A 17,058-nucleotide genomic window follows, 5' to 3' on the forward strand; every position below is an offset into this window, starting at 1 on the left:
AATTTTCCTTAAAACCACACACCCAAAGCCTTACAATCTTAGCATTTATTAAATATAAGAAGTACTTAGCACCCTAAATTATAGTCATTAATCAGGGAGAGATGACGAACTGTACTGTACGGTTGAAACCAATTCAGCTACTGCCTCGTTCTTATCTTTGAGGTCCTCTCATTTATACCTGTCTTCGATACCAAATAGACAGCAAGCTCCAGCTCTCATTCTGCTTGCTGTTGTCTTTATCTCTAGGGCCTAAGAAAGTACCTAGAATACAGTGCATAGATATTTGGAGGATGAATATAACTGCTATTAAACATTTAGATTCAGTAATAGTTACTGAACACACAATTCAAGTATCACAAGGTAGATATAAACGAGGCAGAATCAACTTTCAAAAAACTAATTTTAATCAAAACAAAAATTGTTGATCATTAACAAGTTTATAAAACAGTGATTTAGTTACATAAATAAATTGATATCAGTGTATCAAATCTTAATTACTTTCAACTTCATGAGCATGTTTACATGAGTGAAGAAGTACAACCTTTTTTTTTTCTTTTTACCTATTATAATAAATAAAATGGAGCGCATGAAATAGTTCTTCTAAACAAAAATACCTACAAACATACCTCTAGCATGTTTTCTAATGAAGGGAACAAGAGACACAGGACGACTTTTGCACCAAAACATAAGGTTGCTTTAAAAAGCACAAGGTTACAGAACCATCAGCTAAAGTAAAGACACTACACTGTAACCAAGGTTGGTATTTTAATAATATAATGAACAGTTTGGTAGTTAGATCTCCAGTTTGGTTATTTTAAAGCATTAAGACAAAGGCAAGATAGAAGGCTGCTTCTGTTTGAGTAATTCTAGAGAAAATAAAATATATTAAAGAGAGAGAGAGAGAACTGAAAAGTAGAACAGTCAGACCTACACAACTTTCTGTCCTGCACAGTCAAAATCCCTATGCAGAATAGATATATAATATATATAATGTTATCTGTGCACAAATGTTAGCTTATTAGCTCACTGCAAAGGCGTAATGTATCATGTCAATTGTCTTGGAAAACATTTTGCGTTTTGTGTCAAAAGGATATTTTAAGTTTCCTAGGCTAGGAGGCACGAACCCCGGTTCTGGCACACTGTATGTTCTTAATGCTAAGGCTTGCTGTGTGTTGCCCCTCTCTATTCGAGTGCCTGTTACAAGCATGTGTGGTGTAGTGGTTGTTGGTGTCTGTGTGTCTACATATACATATGTATACAGAAGCTGTATAGATATATATACGTATAGAATCTTCCCGATAGATCTCAGTCCAGCCACGCAGTCGGTAGGTGGCTGTGCGTCACCGCCCGGCATGAAGGTTCATGGCCTGAGCCAACCCCGAAGCAAGGCGTACTTTCTGTCCTTCTGATACGTTTCCTCTCCATTTTTTGTTTTTGTTTAAAACCAAGCTACTGCAGCTTCAAGTATTTTTGCATTACATAGAATATTTTTTATAAATTAGTTAATGTTATATTTTCAATATTCAGACATATACTATAATATATATACAGTACAATAAATGCTCTCATTCTTTTTTTTTTAATTTTTTTTGGATAAATCCCTGAGAATGTATGTTGACAGTCGCTAAGTTTCCACATGCACAAGCATCGTGTGCCATGCTTCTGGACGAAGAGCACTGCAAAGCCACGTGGGTCAGCCTTTTCACTACTAGTATTTCATTTTGTTGGTTTGTTACATATGCTGAAAATGTGAGGATGAGTTACAAAGGAGTAAAGCTGAATCCATTCGAGGTACTTATCACAGGATGGAGGTGTTCTGTTTGGTTTTTAAAGCCATTTCAATTATTTTTTTTTTTTGAGGCTGTGAACGTATACAGAAAACAGGAGAGCTATGTGGACTTTCGCCACTTGACAACATATACTCAGTGTAAACCAAACCTTCTCAACCTCTCTCACACAAACCAATAATAATAATAATAATAATAAAAGGAATTAAAAACAAAAGGAAAGAAAAAGGGAAAAACATAAAAACACACAAACTTTCACAACATGACAATTTAGTCTGCAAACGCAATATAACTATACACATATAATACCGGTGTGGCTCTGTTCTTTAAGTTAAAAAGGGTACAAAGGCAGGCTCAAGTAAAAACAAACCGCCCCTCCCGCCCCACCCCCACCCCATTCATACAAGTTCTATCAACCAAACCTCTCCCGAACCAACATCATCAGCTTCTTTTTGCCTTTGTAGATTTGTTTCAGGTTGTCGATAAACTGTGTAAACTGAATGTGTCCATCGTGTGCCATTAGGAAGGTCTCTCGGGCCTTGCTGAGGAACTCGATAAACTCGCTATAGTGCCGAGGACTGATGTGTGTGAGGCGTGAGTGCGTTGTGTTGATATAGGCCCCGATCGTGGCATCCAAGAGCTGCCGCAAGGGGGCTTTGTCCAGTGACATGAGCTTGCCAGAGTTCCTCCTTCCATGAAGTCCCACCATGCCCGGGGTGGTCAGGGTGCACCTGCGCAAAATGTCCGACAGTACCGTTGCGCATTTGACGCTCTTAACCACCAGAGGTATTATAGCTGCTAGCTCATTCTTACCGAGGGAGTGACTAAGCGCACAGGCCCACAGAACGTCATTAATGGCAGGGTGTGTGTCCTGATTGTAGCTCAGGTTGAGATGGGTCATGGCCAGCGTGGCCAGCTTGTAGGCCCTCATCGGGTACCCACGGTGCTCCATGTACCGTGCTATTGTAAAGAGCTGTGTGTAGCTCATGCCGGTGGTAGCAGCATCAAGGACGATTTGGTACGCCGTCTCAAAAGCTATGTGGTCCTTTTCACAGAGGGTCAGTGCAGAGAGGGCGCAGTTCTGCGGGTCCTTCATGGCGCACTGCAATGCCAGCGTCCGGGCACTGCTGGCCAGCTTTTCCTGTTGATGGCAGTCCAGGTGGAGGCGGACTATGGTGCTGTTGGACATCACGGTAGTCGCAACAATACTCGTGGCCTCCGTGGGAGTGAAAAGTGTAAACCAGCTCTGCATGATGCTGTCCAGGGCATAAACGCCTGCAAGGAACATAAACAAACCTTATTACTGCTAACAGGAAGTCTGGATAAGGTTCTGTTTGCACGTTCACAACTGATGCTTGCTCGCACTGTTAGCCATCGCAGAACAGGAGCTAGACCGGGAACACTGAAGGTACCGTGCCAGGGAGCAGCCTTTCAGAATAAGGCTACCTGCATTGGTATTCTGTGAAATGCCCGAAAGGAGCACGAACTCCCTATAATAAAGAAACAAGTCTCTTGGTGGCTGGTATTTGCACTGCGCCTCTTGCCATTTCAGACAATGGTTTGTTACTAATGAGGACTTGTTCGCTGGAACCTCTTGCCAGTCATTCACTGTAGAACTGGAGGCCAACAAAATAAAAAACAAAACAAAACAAAGGGCAACCTTCCCACAAATAGGGATTTAATATATGTGGCGTGGTATGTTTAAGTTTAAAAAATATACAACACAAAACTTTAAGACCTACAATTATGAAAATATCACCCAGACTCAGGAGAGAAAAGAGTGAACAGAATAGAACTCTGCCGATGACATAGGCGCTGGAAACAAACGTCCTGTAGTCTTTTAAGTGCCTGTACACAGAACTCACCTACACAAAGTAGGAGTCGGCCCTAGCACAGCGGCAGGGGTGTGGGCACTTCTCAAAGCCCTAATACCTTTGTAATGTTTCAGCAACAGAGCACTTTAATAATCTAAAGATATTCTCATACTGAGATCAAATTCACGGTTGTTGGAATAGCATGTCATATGAGGGAAGGACAGTAAGTGTATTTCACAGTGTCTCCTGTCAGAATCTCAAGGCAGCGTCTTCTCACTAAGAGCTGTGCTTCCTTCTGTGACACAAGCAGGAAGAAAGGCTGTTTTAAGCAGCCATGGCCACCAGTGTCTGTGCTCTTTCTGTCCTGCAAAGGGAAACCTTAGGCCTCAAGGGCCCCTAAGTCACAGCTGACAGCCAGCCAGATGATTCTCTTATGGCCCCCCACTACAATTTCTCACACACTTCCAAGTCCATCCAAGTCATACAAGGTGGCCACCCTCTCCCTAGGGCCCTTGGAGGGATGAGGTGGATATAGGAACTGAATGGACAGCGCATTCACCAAGTCCCTCCATTTAAAGTAGGGGGCTGGAGCTGCCCGCTGGGACTGCTTAGCAGCTCTGTGCAGCGAAGGCTGAGGTTTGGATAAGAGAGTCCCCAGTGTGTGCTTGAGGGCACAGGGGCTTCTCATAATGCGAGTTGAGATCCTATTACAAACTTGCCCTCCAAGTTACCTACCCACTTCAGTAGCACATGTCACCAGCCACCGCACCATTTCTCGACGTCGCCAATTGAGGGTTGACAGGGTCATTCGCATGACCTAGAAGAGCAGGGCAACAAAATGTTTTCAAGATAATTTTATGTCAACGGGAAAAAAACCCAATTCACAGTGTAAACTACTAGGTAGACTCTACTTCCAGGGGGCCAGAAAGCACTTGAGGTTAGAGTAAAACTTGGCTTCCCCAGTTGGTCTTGCCCTGGCCTGCGAGGCCTATAGGAAGCCCGCTCAGCACCTCTGGCGGGTCCACTAGCCACATGTGGCACGTGGCAAAGCCATTCAATGTCTTTTCTTGTGTGAGTCACAGGATGGGGCTGAGAATCCAGCAGAGCCTGGCTGTCTTCTCCTTCCTAGCGTTAGTATTCTAAGACACCATTTCTGAGGTTTCTTATGAATTCATGGGGGGGGGGCATGTGTGGGTAAAGATTGCTGTACAACAGTAACTCTGGTTCCTCCTTCCATCTCTCCGGGATGTCACTCAGATCAACTGGAAGAAGCCATCTTTGGCATCACTGCTGATCTCTCCCTCCCTCTCCTACATTCTACTAAGACTTTCCAAGATAAACTTATCTGTCTCCTTATGTTCACAACTATTTGAACACTTGAAAGCCTTACAAAGAACCCATGAAATTCTTTCTTGGGTTCTAGAAAGAATGAGGCAAAGCAGGTGAGTTTTCACCAATTTGCCATTAACCCAGAATTTCAAGAGCACAGAAAAATGATATTAATGCTCCTTTCTGTATAACACCCTCAACAATTTATAACAAAATAAATCAAATAACAAGAATTTATGTTTAAGAAAATAAATTTTGAACCACATTTAAAAGCAATCTCTGCACCTTGGTTTATACAGTATCTCATGCTACTAGTGGCATATGCATTTTCCCACTGCACTAAACATTATTAATACATCACTGAAAGGAAGAATCGATAACCTAGAAAACAAGTCAATAATCTAATCAGGGCATTCTAATTCCCATGCTTAGGTAGGGCATAACTACTTTTTAATGAGTGAGAACACAAATGTTAGCACAGGCTTCACAAAGAAAGCCCAAACAGTTCCTGGTTTGCAGCGTACCCCGTGCAGGGACTGTAAGGACAACATCACCTGGGTGACAGATTCCAAATGCTCCTGCATTTGTGTGCTGCAGCAATCTCAAGCAGAAACCAGGCTGACCGCCCTGTCTTTTACCCAGTTCTCTTGATGTTATAAAAAGGAGACAGAACTGTCCAATGCAAACATCAATAAAAATTCAGACTGCTTTTAAAAAGTCAACCCTTACAATCGAATCTTCCCTGCATGTGCTAGCATCATTCAGGTCTCTGGTCGGCAGTATCTTTCCACTCATTCACAAGAGAAATAGAAATCGTAAAGCTGTAAGTCAGGAAAAACTGTTTCTAAAGTTGAGGAACACACATAAGGATTCTGACTGTACTGTTGCCTTCGCTGGGACTAAACTTTGGCTGAGCTAAAGTGACCAGAGCTCTGCAAGATGGCGCTGTCAAAAAGTCCAACACACTTGGGCTCTAAAGAGTCACTGAAAAACTAAAATGAACTTCCCTATGAGGGCTGCTTAGCAACAGTCTTTAGCACCCCAGAAAGAACCAGTAGTACCTGCAGGCCCAGCTCCAGAGACACTTTCAAAAGAGTGATGTCTGGCAAGCTGTCCATGAGAGTTGCTATTTTAAATGCATCTTGGGCAAGCTTGAAGATGTGTGATGAGGAGTGGATGTTTTTCTGGATGGATTCTAATACTGTCTCCAGCCTCCGAACATCGCCTGCAAGGACCAAGGAAAAACAAATCAAACCGAGTCCAATGTAGGCGAAGCAACGTAAATAAGGCAAAAGCCATGCAATCACACACAGAGGACCAAAGAACTTGAAACACAAAGCACATGTTCACTTCCCTGGGAGGCTCCCAGCCGGTACAGGTGCTATGACTCAATGTCCCATAGCCATTGAAGACTATACACATCTCAGCTTCACGTGATGATTGGCCAATCACACTACTCCCCCGTCCCCCCAAACAGTGACTAAAAGCACACATAATCTGGAACCAACTAACACCGGAGAACAAACAGCTCTTCTAGCTTCTGTGTATGTATTGTAGTGAATATTTCAAGAACAACAAAACTAGCCCAATCTTTTGTTCTATTCCTAAATAACAATGATTTACTTTTGTTCCGATTGGGGGCAGGGTGCTGCACAATAGGTAACATGATATAAATAAAGATGATACCAGGCTCAAATGACTGGCACCCATTTGCCTCAGGAGTAAAGCATGAAGTTAGCATCTTTAAAAAGATTCTTTGGAACATATTTGATAGCGATACTACTGTGGAGAAATTGAGTTAAACACAACAATAATATAAAGATCTTCTGGGGGAAAAGGAGTGCAAACCATCAAAATGACATGGTTTCTCAATATCACACTACCTTTGGCTGCAGTTAGCATGGTGGATGCCAGCTCACACTGCTGGGACTCAATGTGGCTCAAAGTGAACCAGCGAGGGTATCGGTTGGGGACGACTGACGCAATGTGGTGGGGGCGGGAGAGGTCTCCTGTCGGAGCAGTAGATTCCAATACTAGTAACCTGTAAGCAGAAAGGAAGAAGACCATCCGGTTATTATTGGTCCATTACCCTGGCCACAAGAAGCCATGCTTACGGAGATGGGTGCTGTTTGGGGCATGAGTTCGGGGAACTGTACAGCTCTCCTCCTTACATCCTAAGCAGCATCACTGAGAAAATGACACATGACACATGACATTCAGGGACACCCAGAACCCAGACACAGAATTATGAAAGATGAGCTTTAATCTCCACGAACTAGTTTTTAATCTTATCGCCCATCAAAAAATAAAACAAGATAAAAATGGGTATTTAGGATGGAGTCTGCAATAGAGAGCAGTAGATAAAAAGTCTTTAACTTGTTAAAACTAAAATGGGCTCCTCTTCCTACATTTTAAAGTTCTAACAGGATTTATTCCTGTGACCTCAGGAATCTAAAGTTAACTTGTATTTCATCAACCAGAGGCTGAACGGAACTGAACATGAATTTAATATGATTTCTAACTTCAATTATGTTGACAATAAACAATTCTTGAAAACAAATCACATTAGTGACTTCTTCTAATAGAAAGTACCAAAGAGATCAGCAGCTTAGTTCTAACTAGAATAATGCCTTAAGAATTATCAACACACTGGCTTCATCCAGCCTACTAGTTCAGGAACTATGAAATAAGAGCTAGGGACCCCTGAAAGTTTGCAGAGTCAGAGAACGTAGCCCGCAAGGTTCAGAGAAGCCAAATGACTCACTCATTCGGTTTTTATCTAGGGACAACGAGATGTTACTTTGGAAAATGCGGTGGGCAAAGTAGAGGATCAAGAAGTGAGAATTTCAGCAGGGTTGTTATTCAGCTTTTAAAAGAATTCAAGAATGCTGGTCTCCCTAGCCAGATCCTCGCTGGAGTTGCTACAAAGTAGTCAACAGTTCTGGGAAGATGAGAAAGTGCACAGGAGCTGTCCTTTCTTGACCCCTCTCTCTCAGATGTAGGGAGCATGGGTGCAGCTCTATCTCCCCTTCCCTTGCAAGGTTCCTGGCATCCTGCAATGATCTGGTGCTCTGCCTTCTATAGGGTACGAGGGGCAGGTAAGAGAGGGCAGAGGGGACACTGTTCCCTGTGCCCTGCTGTACCCCAGGCATTCATCAGGGCAGCAGATTCCTTGCCCTAAGCCAGAACACAGGGCCAAGCCCCCATTTCACTTCAACTTTAGCCTGGTAGTAGCAGCAGTATCTGGAGGCATCATAATATTTCATAATATTAAGTTTCTTCCGCGTGGAATTCTTTGGATTAGAGTAAGTAGACAGGTGAACATCTGCCCCCCACCCGCACCCCGAAGACTTCTATTTCAGCTTCAAAAAATTGGGAATTTATATCTACTTATGAAAGTATATTCTAAACTATTGTCCAAGTGTTATAAAGCAATTTTTTGGGAGGGGACTGTTGCTCATGTTAGTTACTTATTTACTTTTTGGCAATTTAAAGATCAAGAGAGTATTAGAAAATTCCTCTAGTACATTACAGATGTTTCCTGTGATCAAAAGTGCGTATGAATTACATACCAGCCTTGAATCCTCTATTACAGAGGTGTACACACACACACACACACACACACACACACACACACAGAGAGAGAGAGAGAGAGAGGGAGAGAGAGAGAGAGAGAGAGAGACAGACAGACACACACTACCCTAACCCTGCACAAATATAATTAATGGCTAATCGACTAGCACATGGTTCTTACACAAACATTAGAGAGCTGTAAGAGCACCCTTGGTGACACCAGTAATTCTTAGGCAGATACATGTGCCTATCTTATTTGCATTACAGACAAGGATGAAAAGTTTCTTTTTATGAAATCAAACATTCTCAGGCTTTTAGATCTATACAGGGCTTGGCTTTAGTCTATTATAATAATATATAATATGAACTTTCCATTAAAGACACAAGAGTGATTTATTATTTAAAAAGGCAGAAGGGTAAGGTTAAAGCCTTAAGAATGGCAGATGTCCCTTCAGGCTCTGCAAGTTGAATAGGTTACATACAAGATTTAAAAGCAGGCTCTTAGGGACTCGTCAGAAAGTATCAACTTTGAGCAAGTCCATGATAAAGGCAGTCATTTGGTGAGGACGTGAGAAGAAGAAGTGAGCTGGCAGAGATTATTCTCACTGCCATGACCAAAAATACTGAGGAGGGGATGGGAGCAGTGGAGCTAAAGTGAACAGACCCGAGGGATGCCTGGCATGGACGCCTTGCACACCAGACACATCCCGCCTGGTTTCCAGCTGTGCCCCACTGCATCCTAGTAGCTGTACTGATGCTGCCACGGGGGTCTTGAAGGGTTTCCTCACTGTCACACTTGCTCTAGAGCGTTGGTTATTTTACTCTCAAATTCCATTAAGAAGAGGCTATGATGGCCATAGTCTAACCACAGCTAAGAAAAGGATGCGCCCCTTAAACATAGCAAACTCATTGCCTTACAACAACCCAGGGAGCAAATACACAGTATCTTTAGCTTCTCTGTTGCCTGTGAGAGACGTGACTGAGTATGAGGTCAGCTAATGACCATCTCTCCCTGAGGGGACTGTGGACTGCCTCGCAGGGCGGGGCTGGAGATACGTACCGCATTGCTCTCAGTGCAATTTTGTATGCTAATTCAGCATCATGAGGTAGGAGAGAGGTGAAGAGATACTTGGCAAATGTGTGCATTGGAACACTCTCCCGATGGATTATTTCACCTAAGCCACTATATGGTCCAGCTGTGGAAGAGAACATACAGCGTTTACCTTCCAAAGAAACAAACGAATAGCCCTTATGAACTGTACTTTAAATTCTTTATGCAAATGTACAGCTAATAGAGTTAAGAATTTGAACTAAGTAACAGGAGAAAGGAAAAAAAAACAAAAAACAAAAAACCTTAGTCAAAATGCTCCCGAAGACACAGTACCCAGTTTAGGCTTTAAGTCACCAACAGTTCCCCAAGTGTTCCACTGCTAAACCAGGAACCAGGGAACCCAGGAACAGAGCTCACACAAGAACCTCCCATAAAGCAGCCCTCAGAAGCACACTCTTTGCAGAATCTGAGAAAGTTCTTTCTTAGTGTATGTTCAATGAGCACATGGAAATGCACAGAAGGCTGCTTAGCTCTGCCCCTGCGTTCTGACTGACGGACACGCCATGCGATGGCCCCTGAGTTCTGACCGACAGACGCGCCATGTCCAGAAAAGAGCTCAGTCTCCCATCTGGGAGGACACTGAGGCCTCAGCACAGGCTCAGGATGCTAATGTTTCTAATAAGCAGAAACAGTAATTCCATAAAGTGATTAATAGGTTACTCATTTGGCATTCACTATAAGCAAAGGAAAAACATTAAAATAATGAGAAAGTACTCTTCTGGGCTCCAACAGGCCAATTTTGAAAGCAAAAATTGCATTTAAGCTGTCAAAACTCATTTCTTAGTAAATTCTGACAGGTGCGGTGGCAGCTCTGGCCCCCTGTGAGCTCCCCAAACGCTTCTCTCAGAGGAAGTCCAGCCTTGGCTTTGAAAGGAAACCACAGCGCTTAGTTCTAACACTCAGCACTTAGGTGCTCCGAGGTTTAGTTACTGTAAAGCGTTTAATAAATTGGTTTCCATGTCACCTTTGGGTAACATTTGTTTCATGATTTCTAGAATTATGAGCCATGACACTACTGCTCAGAGAACACAACACATTTGTTTTCCATGAGAAAAACCACCCTGGAAAAGAATTTAGAATGCAAGAAATGCAGTTCAGAAGAAATGGTGAGACAGGTTTACTGAACTCAGCTTTGAGTAGGAGCATGGTACATTTTAGACCATTCTAGAATGATCTAAAAGTCATTTTGTGATTCAATTTTCAGGTTAGTATTTTTTAAGTTATTAAGTTATTCACTATTTAAATATTTTGAAAATCATACACAATCCATATTTTAGCCTTAATTATAATCCCTGATGAATTTCTAATTTTGCCAAATCTACTAATCTTTGTAAGACATTTCAAAATACTTAGTAATACAGTATGAAAAGTAGTGTTCTACATGCACCTTTTGTTCACAAAATAAGTTGCACCACTGATAAACTAAATGTGTAAGAATCTCCAAATAGCAAAAGTTGTACCACAATATGAATATATTTTCAGACACACACTATGAGAGAATTATGCTTAAATGAGGTGATAGAGCAGCACACTGAAATAAGATTAGTGCCTTTTCACTCTGCCATGAACTCTTCACGCTACAGTAACAATAAGCCTGGCAAAATACGCCCATATGTGGTGCAAACACGGTAGCGATATCGTGGAGTCAACAACCACTTTCTGGTTAGATTTGAGGCCTGCTGCACAAGTCAAAACCAAACCTTCGTCTTAGAACCTGTGCCTATGCAAGTCATAGGCCTCAAGGGAGAACCTACTACCATCACGCAGCTAGATGAGCCTGATGACCTATCATTCCAACCATAGATGAGTGCACCCCTCACCCCTCACCCCTCACCCCTCACCCCAGAAGCTTCTTTTTGAAGTAGATGGCAATTAACAGTGGCCCACAACTGGCCCAAGTGGAGAGAATAAAGGGCTGGGATGATCAGCAATATTTATCACTTCTCATCCTCCCAAGGGATTAGAGGCCACTGTGAAGAGGGAACAGCAAGGCTGAAGGCTGGAGGTGGTGATAACTATAAAGAAACAGCTTAGCTTTCTGGAAACAGCAGGGCAGCTGTGCATAGGAGCTCATAGCAGCTATGCAGGCATGCAGAAGAACTTACTAAGTTCAAGCCAGATAGAATTCCAGCATGGCATGCAGAAGAGAAGAGTAGTATTTAGTTCTATCCCTGACTAAAATGCTATTAGCAAGTCACAGCTGCTTGGAGAGGCAGCCTCCATTTCCTCCAGGGTAGGCTCCCTGTGCTCCAGTGAAATGTTACACACCCAAGAGTATACTTGGGCAGTACAAAGTAGACTTAATTGTTAAGAATTGGGTGGGTAGGGAAGTAGGGCAAGGACCTGGGAGGAGCTGGAAGAGGAGGTAAGGAGGATTCAAAATTCTCCAAGAACTCATTTTTCTGAGGAGAGAGGGGGAAAAAAGGATGTCAAAGCTTGCTTTCCCTCTGTCAAGGAAGGACAGAAAGAAGCACAGTTAGCCAAGCCCTTGGCCTTGGATTCCAGGCTCTGTGAATTCCTAAAACACCGAGAGAAATAAAAACCTCCTAGTGATCCCACCTGGCTACCACACAGCGCCCAGGCGACTGAATGAATCCTCCAGTCCATTTTACTGCAGGACAGATGCTAGCAATCTGTACTGCAGGCGACCCTTCTTCCTCACTTTCTCCATTCCCTCTCAAAGGCTCCCTTTAAACACACCACATTATCTTCTTATCATTCAGAGAAAGCCAAAATGAAGAATCAACAAGAATAACAAACACCACGTCAGGCAGTACAAATTTACTTTTATATTAATAAGGACTATAATCCCAGAATTCAAGTGTACTAAATTACAAAACCCTGACGTCTGGCACAAGTTTTCCCCAAAGGCACTTCTCTAATGTGTGACTAAGCCACCAGTGCCATGGCCAGCAGAAGAGTCACACCTGGCAACAGTACCTACTGCTCCCTCTTCTCAGTGTCGGGTAGGTTAGGACTCCTGACTCCTATAAGACTATGAGTGCATGGAGAACCCCACGAGCTCACGGACTCGAGTCACTACCGCAGCCTGCTCTCTTCAGGATTTACAGAAATGGCCCTCAGCCTCCTGTGACTTCCCTAGTTCTGTACGAGCTACCTCTGGGCTCTAGAGGGCCAGAGAAGGGAAGGAGGCACAGAAGAGTCAGAGACCTTCCTTAGACAGCCCTCATATATATATTTTAAAAAAAAGTTTAATGAGAGTGAATTAATTGAAAACCAAGAGTTAAGAAAACCAAACAACCCAGAACCATAAATAACCAAACATAGAGAGACACAGTTAGAAGAAAAAAAGGTAAATGATAAAGATACCACACACTAACTATCAGCTTTGAAAAATCCCATGTCCTCTTCCAGAACTTCAATATAATGGCAATCAAAGGCCAGGATAAATCACAGCCACACTGCAAAGACTTGGGGCCAATGATGTTGCTTAGATAGCAAAAGGGATTATGTGGAAGGAAACTGAAAAATAACAGAAGTAGTTAAATAATCAGGATTAGTCTTGAAAATAGCCAGGACAGGCTTTTACCTTTATATATTAATAAATGAATAACAGTTAACAATGACAAGCTACAGGAGAATACTTTAAAATTAAAAATGGGATTTTATTTTCCCCCCACCCCAAATGAAGAATCATATTAAGACTTGCTTTAAGAACATTTCCCTTTTAAAATGTATAAATGTATAATATATTTGAAAAAATCTATCTCTCGAATAGATCCTTAGTTTTGGAAAAATTAAAGAGGTCTTAAAAATCAGTGTTTCCTCTAAAGTATGTAGCAGTCCATGATATAAAATGTGAACACATTTTACCATCAATCACAGAAAAATCCTGCAGCACACATCTCAAAGAGATGTCTACGAATAAGACAACTAAATTTGCACACTGTAAGTTATACTAACTACACTTACATCTCTGAGAAAACATACCTCAACAACAGCGCCAGCCAAAACCTAGACCTTGCAAGGTCAAGAAAATCCCCCATTGCTTCAGCTCATCTATGAAGCCTTTTCCTTGCTGAACCTATGCCTAATAAACGCCGTGACATTATTAAAGAACAGTAGAAACCACTTGTGCAGATCTTAGTTCTTTGTTGGCAATTAGCATGACACTACAAGGCCAGATGTTGTGAGAGCCAATAAATCTACAGGCGTGCCAATCAGTGTCTACTTTCTATTTACTTGACCAAGCAAATGGGAACATAGATGCCAAGAACATCTCACCAAGCATCAACATTGCATTTATCTCAGGAGCCTCCCAGCCGAAATAAAAATAGCCCATGACAAAGCAAGTGACCTGATTTCAAACAAGCTATCCTATATGACAACCTAAATCAACTGATAAAAACCTAAACACGTATATTTTAAGTCGGTTGACAGGTTTCTTAGTGAGCATGCCTCAGGTGGTCTGTGAATCTATCCTACCATATCCAATGTATCCATACTATGCTCTTAACAGAGCAAAGATTAGTATATAGACCAGACCCTTTTAGCATGTTACCTTCTAATAGGAAGACTGCTTGCTTTCGAAAAATTTTCACCAGTGTGTCATCCAATTCGATTTCCTGAAGCTTAGAGATGAGCTGCTCCTCGTTCCGGCAAACCTTCTCTTGTGTGTACAGCCCGTCAGGCATGATCCGCTGCTGTCCCAGTCCGATCAGGGCCACCTCCACAGCCAGGGTTACATAGGATTCCCCTTCTTCTAAGAACTTGTGTGCAGGCAGATGGTGGTACTCCAGGGACTTGCATTGTCCCATGTTGTCTATAAAATGCCACAAAGAGGTTATCTAAGTTACATTCAATACTGTCAGGCACTAATTACATGTTCTAATCAGTACTAGGGCCTGAATTCTCTTAACTCTGAGAAAGTCAGAACATCAAATTTTTACATTAAAACACAAAGTTTCACGTTTCAAATTTTTACGTTAAAGTTTAGAATTTTTGTTTGTTTGTTCGTTTTTTTGAGACAGGGATTTTCTGTATAGCCCTGGCTGTCCTGGAACTCACTCTGTAGACCAGGCTGGCCTTGAACCCAGAAATTCATCTGCCTCTGCCTCCCAAGTGCTGGGATTAAAGGTGTGCGCCACCACGCCCGGCTTAAAGTTTAGTATATTTTAAACCATGACTAAGGATGATAAAGTGTATGTTTTGTGGGTTACTGAGGATCTTAAAGAGTGGAAAAAGATTTCAAACAAAAATAAAATTACATGCCATCAGAGTTATAAGACTCATATTGTATAACCAATAAATGCTAACAATAAAAAGTTGATGTTAAAAATTACATGACTATAATGCTACATTTTAAGATGTGCATGAAAAGCGTTTTCATACTTTTTCTGTAATACTAACATTTCCAGTGAGATCAGTAAAGAATACAGCATAGGCAACTCAACTTCAGGGTCAGTCAATGCCAGAGAAGCCTTCTCTTGTCTCAGTTCAAGAGTGTCAGTGTAAAATTGTAACTTCAGTTGTCCAAGTCCCAGGGAAACGAGAATTCAGACTCCTACCTGTCGCCCCCCCTCCCCCCGACAGAACTTGGGTCACCCCAACTCAGGAAGGCAACCACTAAGGGCGAGACTGAGACGGACAAAATATCAAAGCTGTCCCACCTCACCCAAGGCCTAACTAAGGAAGCCCTTACCCTCCTCAGCTCTGCCTCAGGGAAGCTTCTGAGGGGCGATTCTGAGTTTCCAGGGGGAGCCAAGAGAAATCTCTGTTATGGAATGTATGGTGTCAAACATTTGAAACATATCTGATAGTTAAATCAGACTTAAAATATTTAAGTGGCTTCTCATGCAAAGAAAAGCAACTAAATATTCTAGTTCTGAAAGCTACGGGACACAGCTGTTTGTTTGTTTATCATAATCAAGGTTGAACACGCCATAAATGTTATTAATTTCTTAGTGCAGGATCATGTGCCAGCAGAGAGTACTGTTTGGGTCACTGACAAACACGGCCAGATGTCGATTGTGAAGATGCTCCCACGGGGGACCCCCTGAGGCTTGAGTGCCTATCTCCTAGCTCTCACCAACGCTAACCACAGACTCTGCTGACCACATGGCTTCACAAATCAGACTGTAGGGGCTGGAGAGATGGCTCAGTTGTTAAAGAGTCCTGACTGCTTTTCCAAAGGACCTGAGTTCAATTCCAAGTTCCCACAGGGCAGCTCACAACACTCTGTAACTCCAGTTCCAGGGGATCCGACACTGCCATACAGATACGCATGCAGGCAAAACACCAATATACGTAAAGTAAACATAAATATATTGTTTAAAATACGTACTATAAAGAAAACCAAGGACTAACTAACACCATTCTGAGGTTAGAAAAGGGCAAGAGCAAACAAATGCCAATGGGTTTACCTGTACAATCGGAGAAGCCAGAGAAGGCGTCACCGTCAGTGTGGCAAGCTTCCATAAGGCTACTGAAGAGAGTGCCCACAGGGTCCAGGGGGTGTCCAACCCAGCCTTCCAGATTGGTTATTGAAGTTATGCTTTTATGGGGCAGCTCTGTTTAAAAAAGGAATGGAGAAAAGGGAGAGAAACATGGGTAACACAGACTGTGATAGCAGCTCTCAGAATAATTAGTAATTAATTCAGATGGAAAGCCCCTTGTTAGTTAAAAAACTATCCGCTGAGAGGTACTATAACGTCCATCTTATGAGTTGTAATGGTTCATCTATCAATCAGTCAATCTGAAAGGCACTCAAGTCCAAGAATGGCTCCCCACATCTGTGTCACAGCATCATGTGCTAACCTTCACAGGCCCGTCACCCTCATCCTGCCACGGCTGCGCCCACTGGGTCATCTCAATGAGGAGTGGAGCAATGAAGCTCTGGGGTTGACTCCATCCCTCACAGGAGCACTGTTAATCACTCCACAACAGCCGTGCCTGCCGTTAGAGGGGCTAAGAGTGGACCTTCAGCAAGAGTGAGCTATAGCACAAGGTAGATGTAGATTCTGAGGAAAAAAAAACTGTTTTTTTCATTTTCTTTACAGAATGTTAGCTCTTTTGTGTTAAAGTGCTGAAAAAAACCCTTGCAAATGGTTTATAGTATGATCTACTATCAAATGCTATTTAAAGCTGCTTACCAAAATAATAAAAAAGCAGCGCCTCCCTTTTAAAAGAATAAAATCCAGTTATCCGGAGCAGAGATTAACAAACTGACTTACAGCTGGCCAAAGCCTTAGTCCATGACTTCACCATTTCTTTAGAAGCCTTCTGATTTTACATCACTAACTCTCAGCACGTAAGAACAGCACATGAAATCTTATTCAAGTTGTGTTCTAGAGTCCTCAGAAAGGCCGTCCTTCCCTTGGTTTTGGCCACTGGCTTTCATCCGCATAGCAAGCACGAGGAGAGCGTCACTCTCTGGTACAGCTAACTCTGGGTGTTTGATTTAAAAATTGTGTAAGGTTAAGAG

At 42.4% G+C, this 17,058-nt stretch overlaps 1 protein-coding gene across 1 annotated transcript in view; it reads right to left on the reverse strand.

Annotated features, from left to right (window-relative positions):
• Positions 1 to 381: 381 nt before the first annotated feature.
• The window catches only part of Zswim6 (zinc finger SWIM-type containing 6), a 165,448-nt gene continuing 148,771 nt past the window's right edge, over positions 382 to 17,058 (reverse strand). Inside the window, 7 exon segments of the mRNA NM_145456.3 lie at positions 382 to 3,062; positions 4,337 to 4,418; positions 5,992 to 6,155; positions 6,814 to 6,971; positions 9,564 to 9,699; positions 14,137 to 14,397; positions 15,998 to 16,144. Of these exon segments, the coding sequence (NP_663431.3) occupies positions 2,200 to 3,062; positions 4,337 to 4,418; positions 5,992 to 6,155; positions 6,814 to 6,971; positions 9,564 to 9,699; positions 14,137 to 14,397; positions 15,998 to 16,144 (1,811 nt within the window). The 3' untranslated portion in view covers positions 382 to 2,199.

Source organism: Mus musculus, chromosome 13 (assembly GCF_000001635.26).
Source record: "Mus musculus strain C57BL/6J chromosome 13, GRCm38.p6 C57BL/6J".
Taxonomy (NCBI): Eukaryota; Metazoa; Chordata; class Mammalia; order Rodentia; family Muridae; genus Mus; species Mus musculus.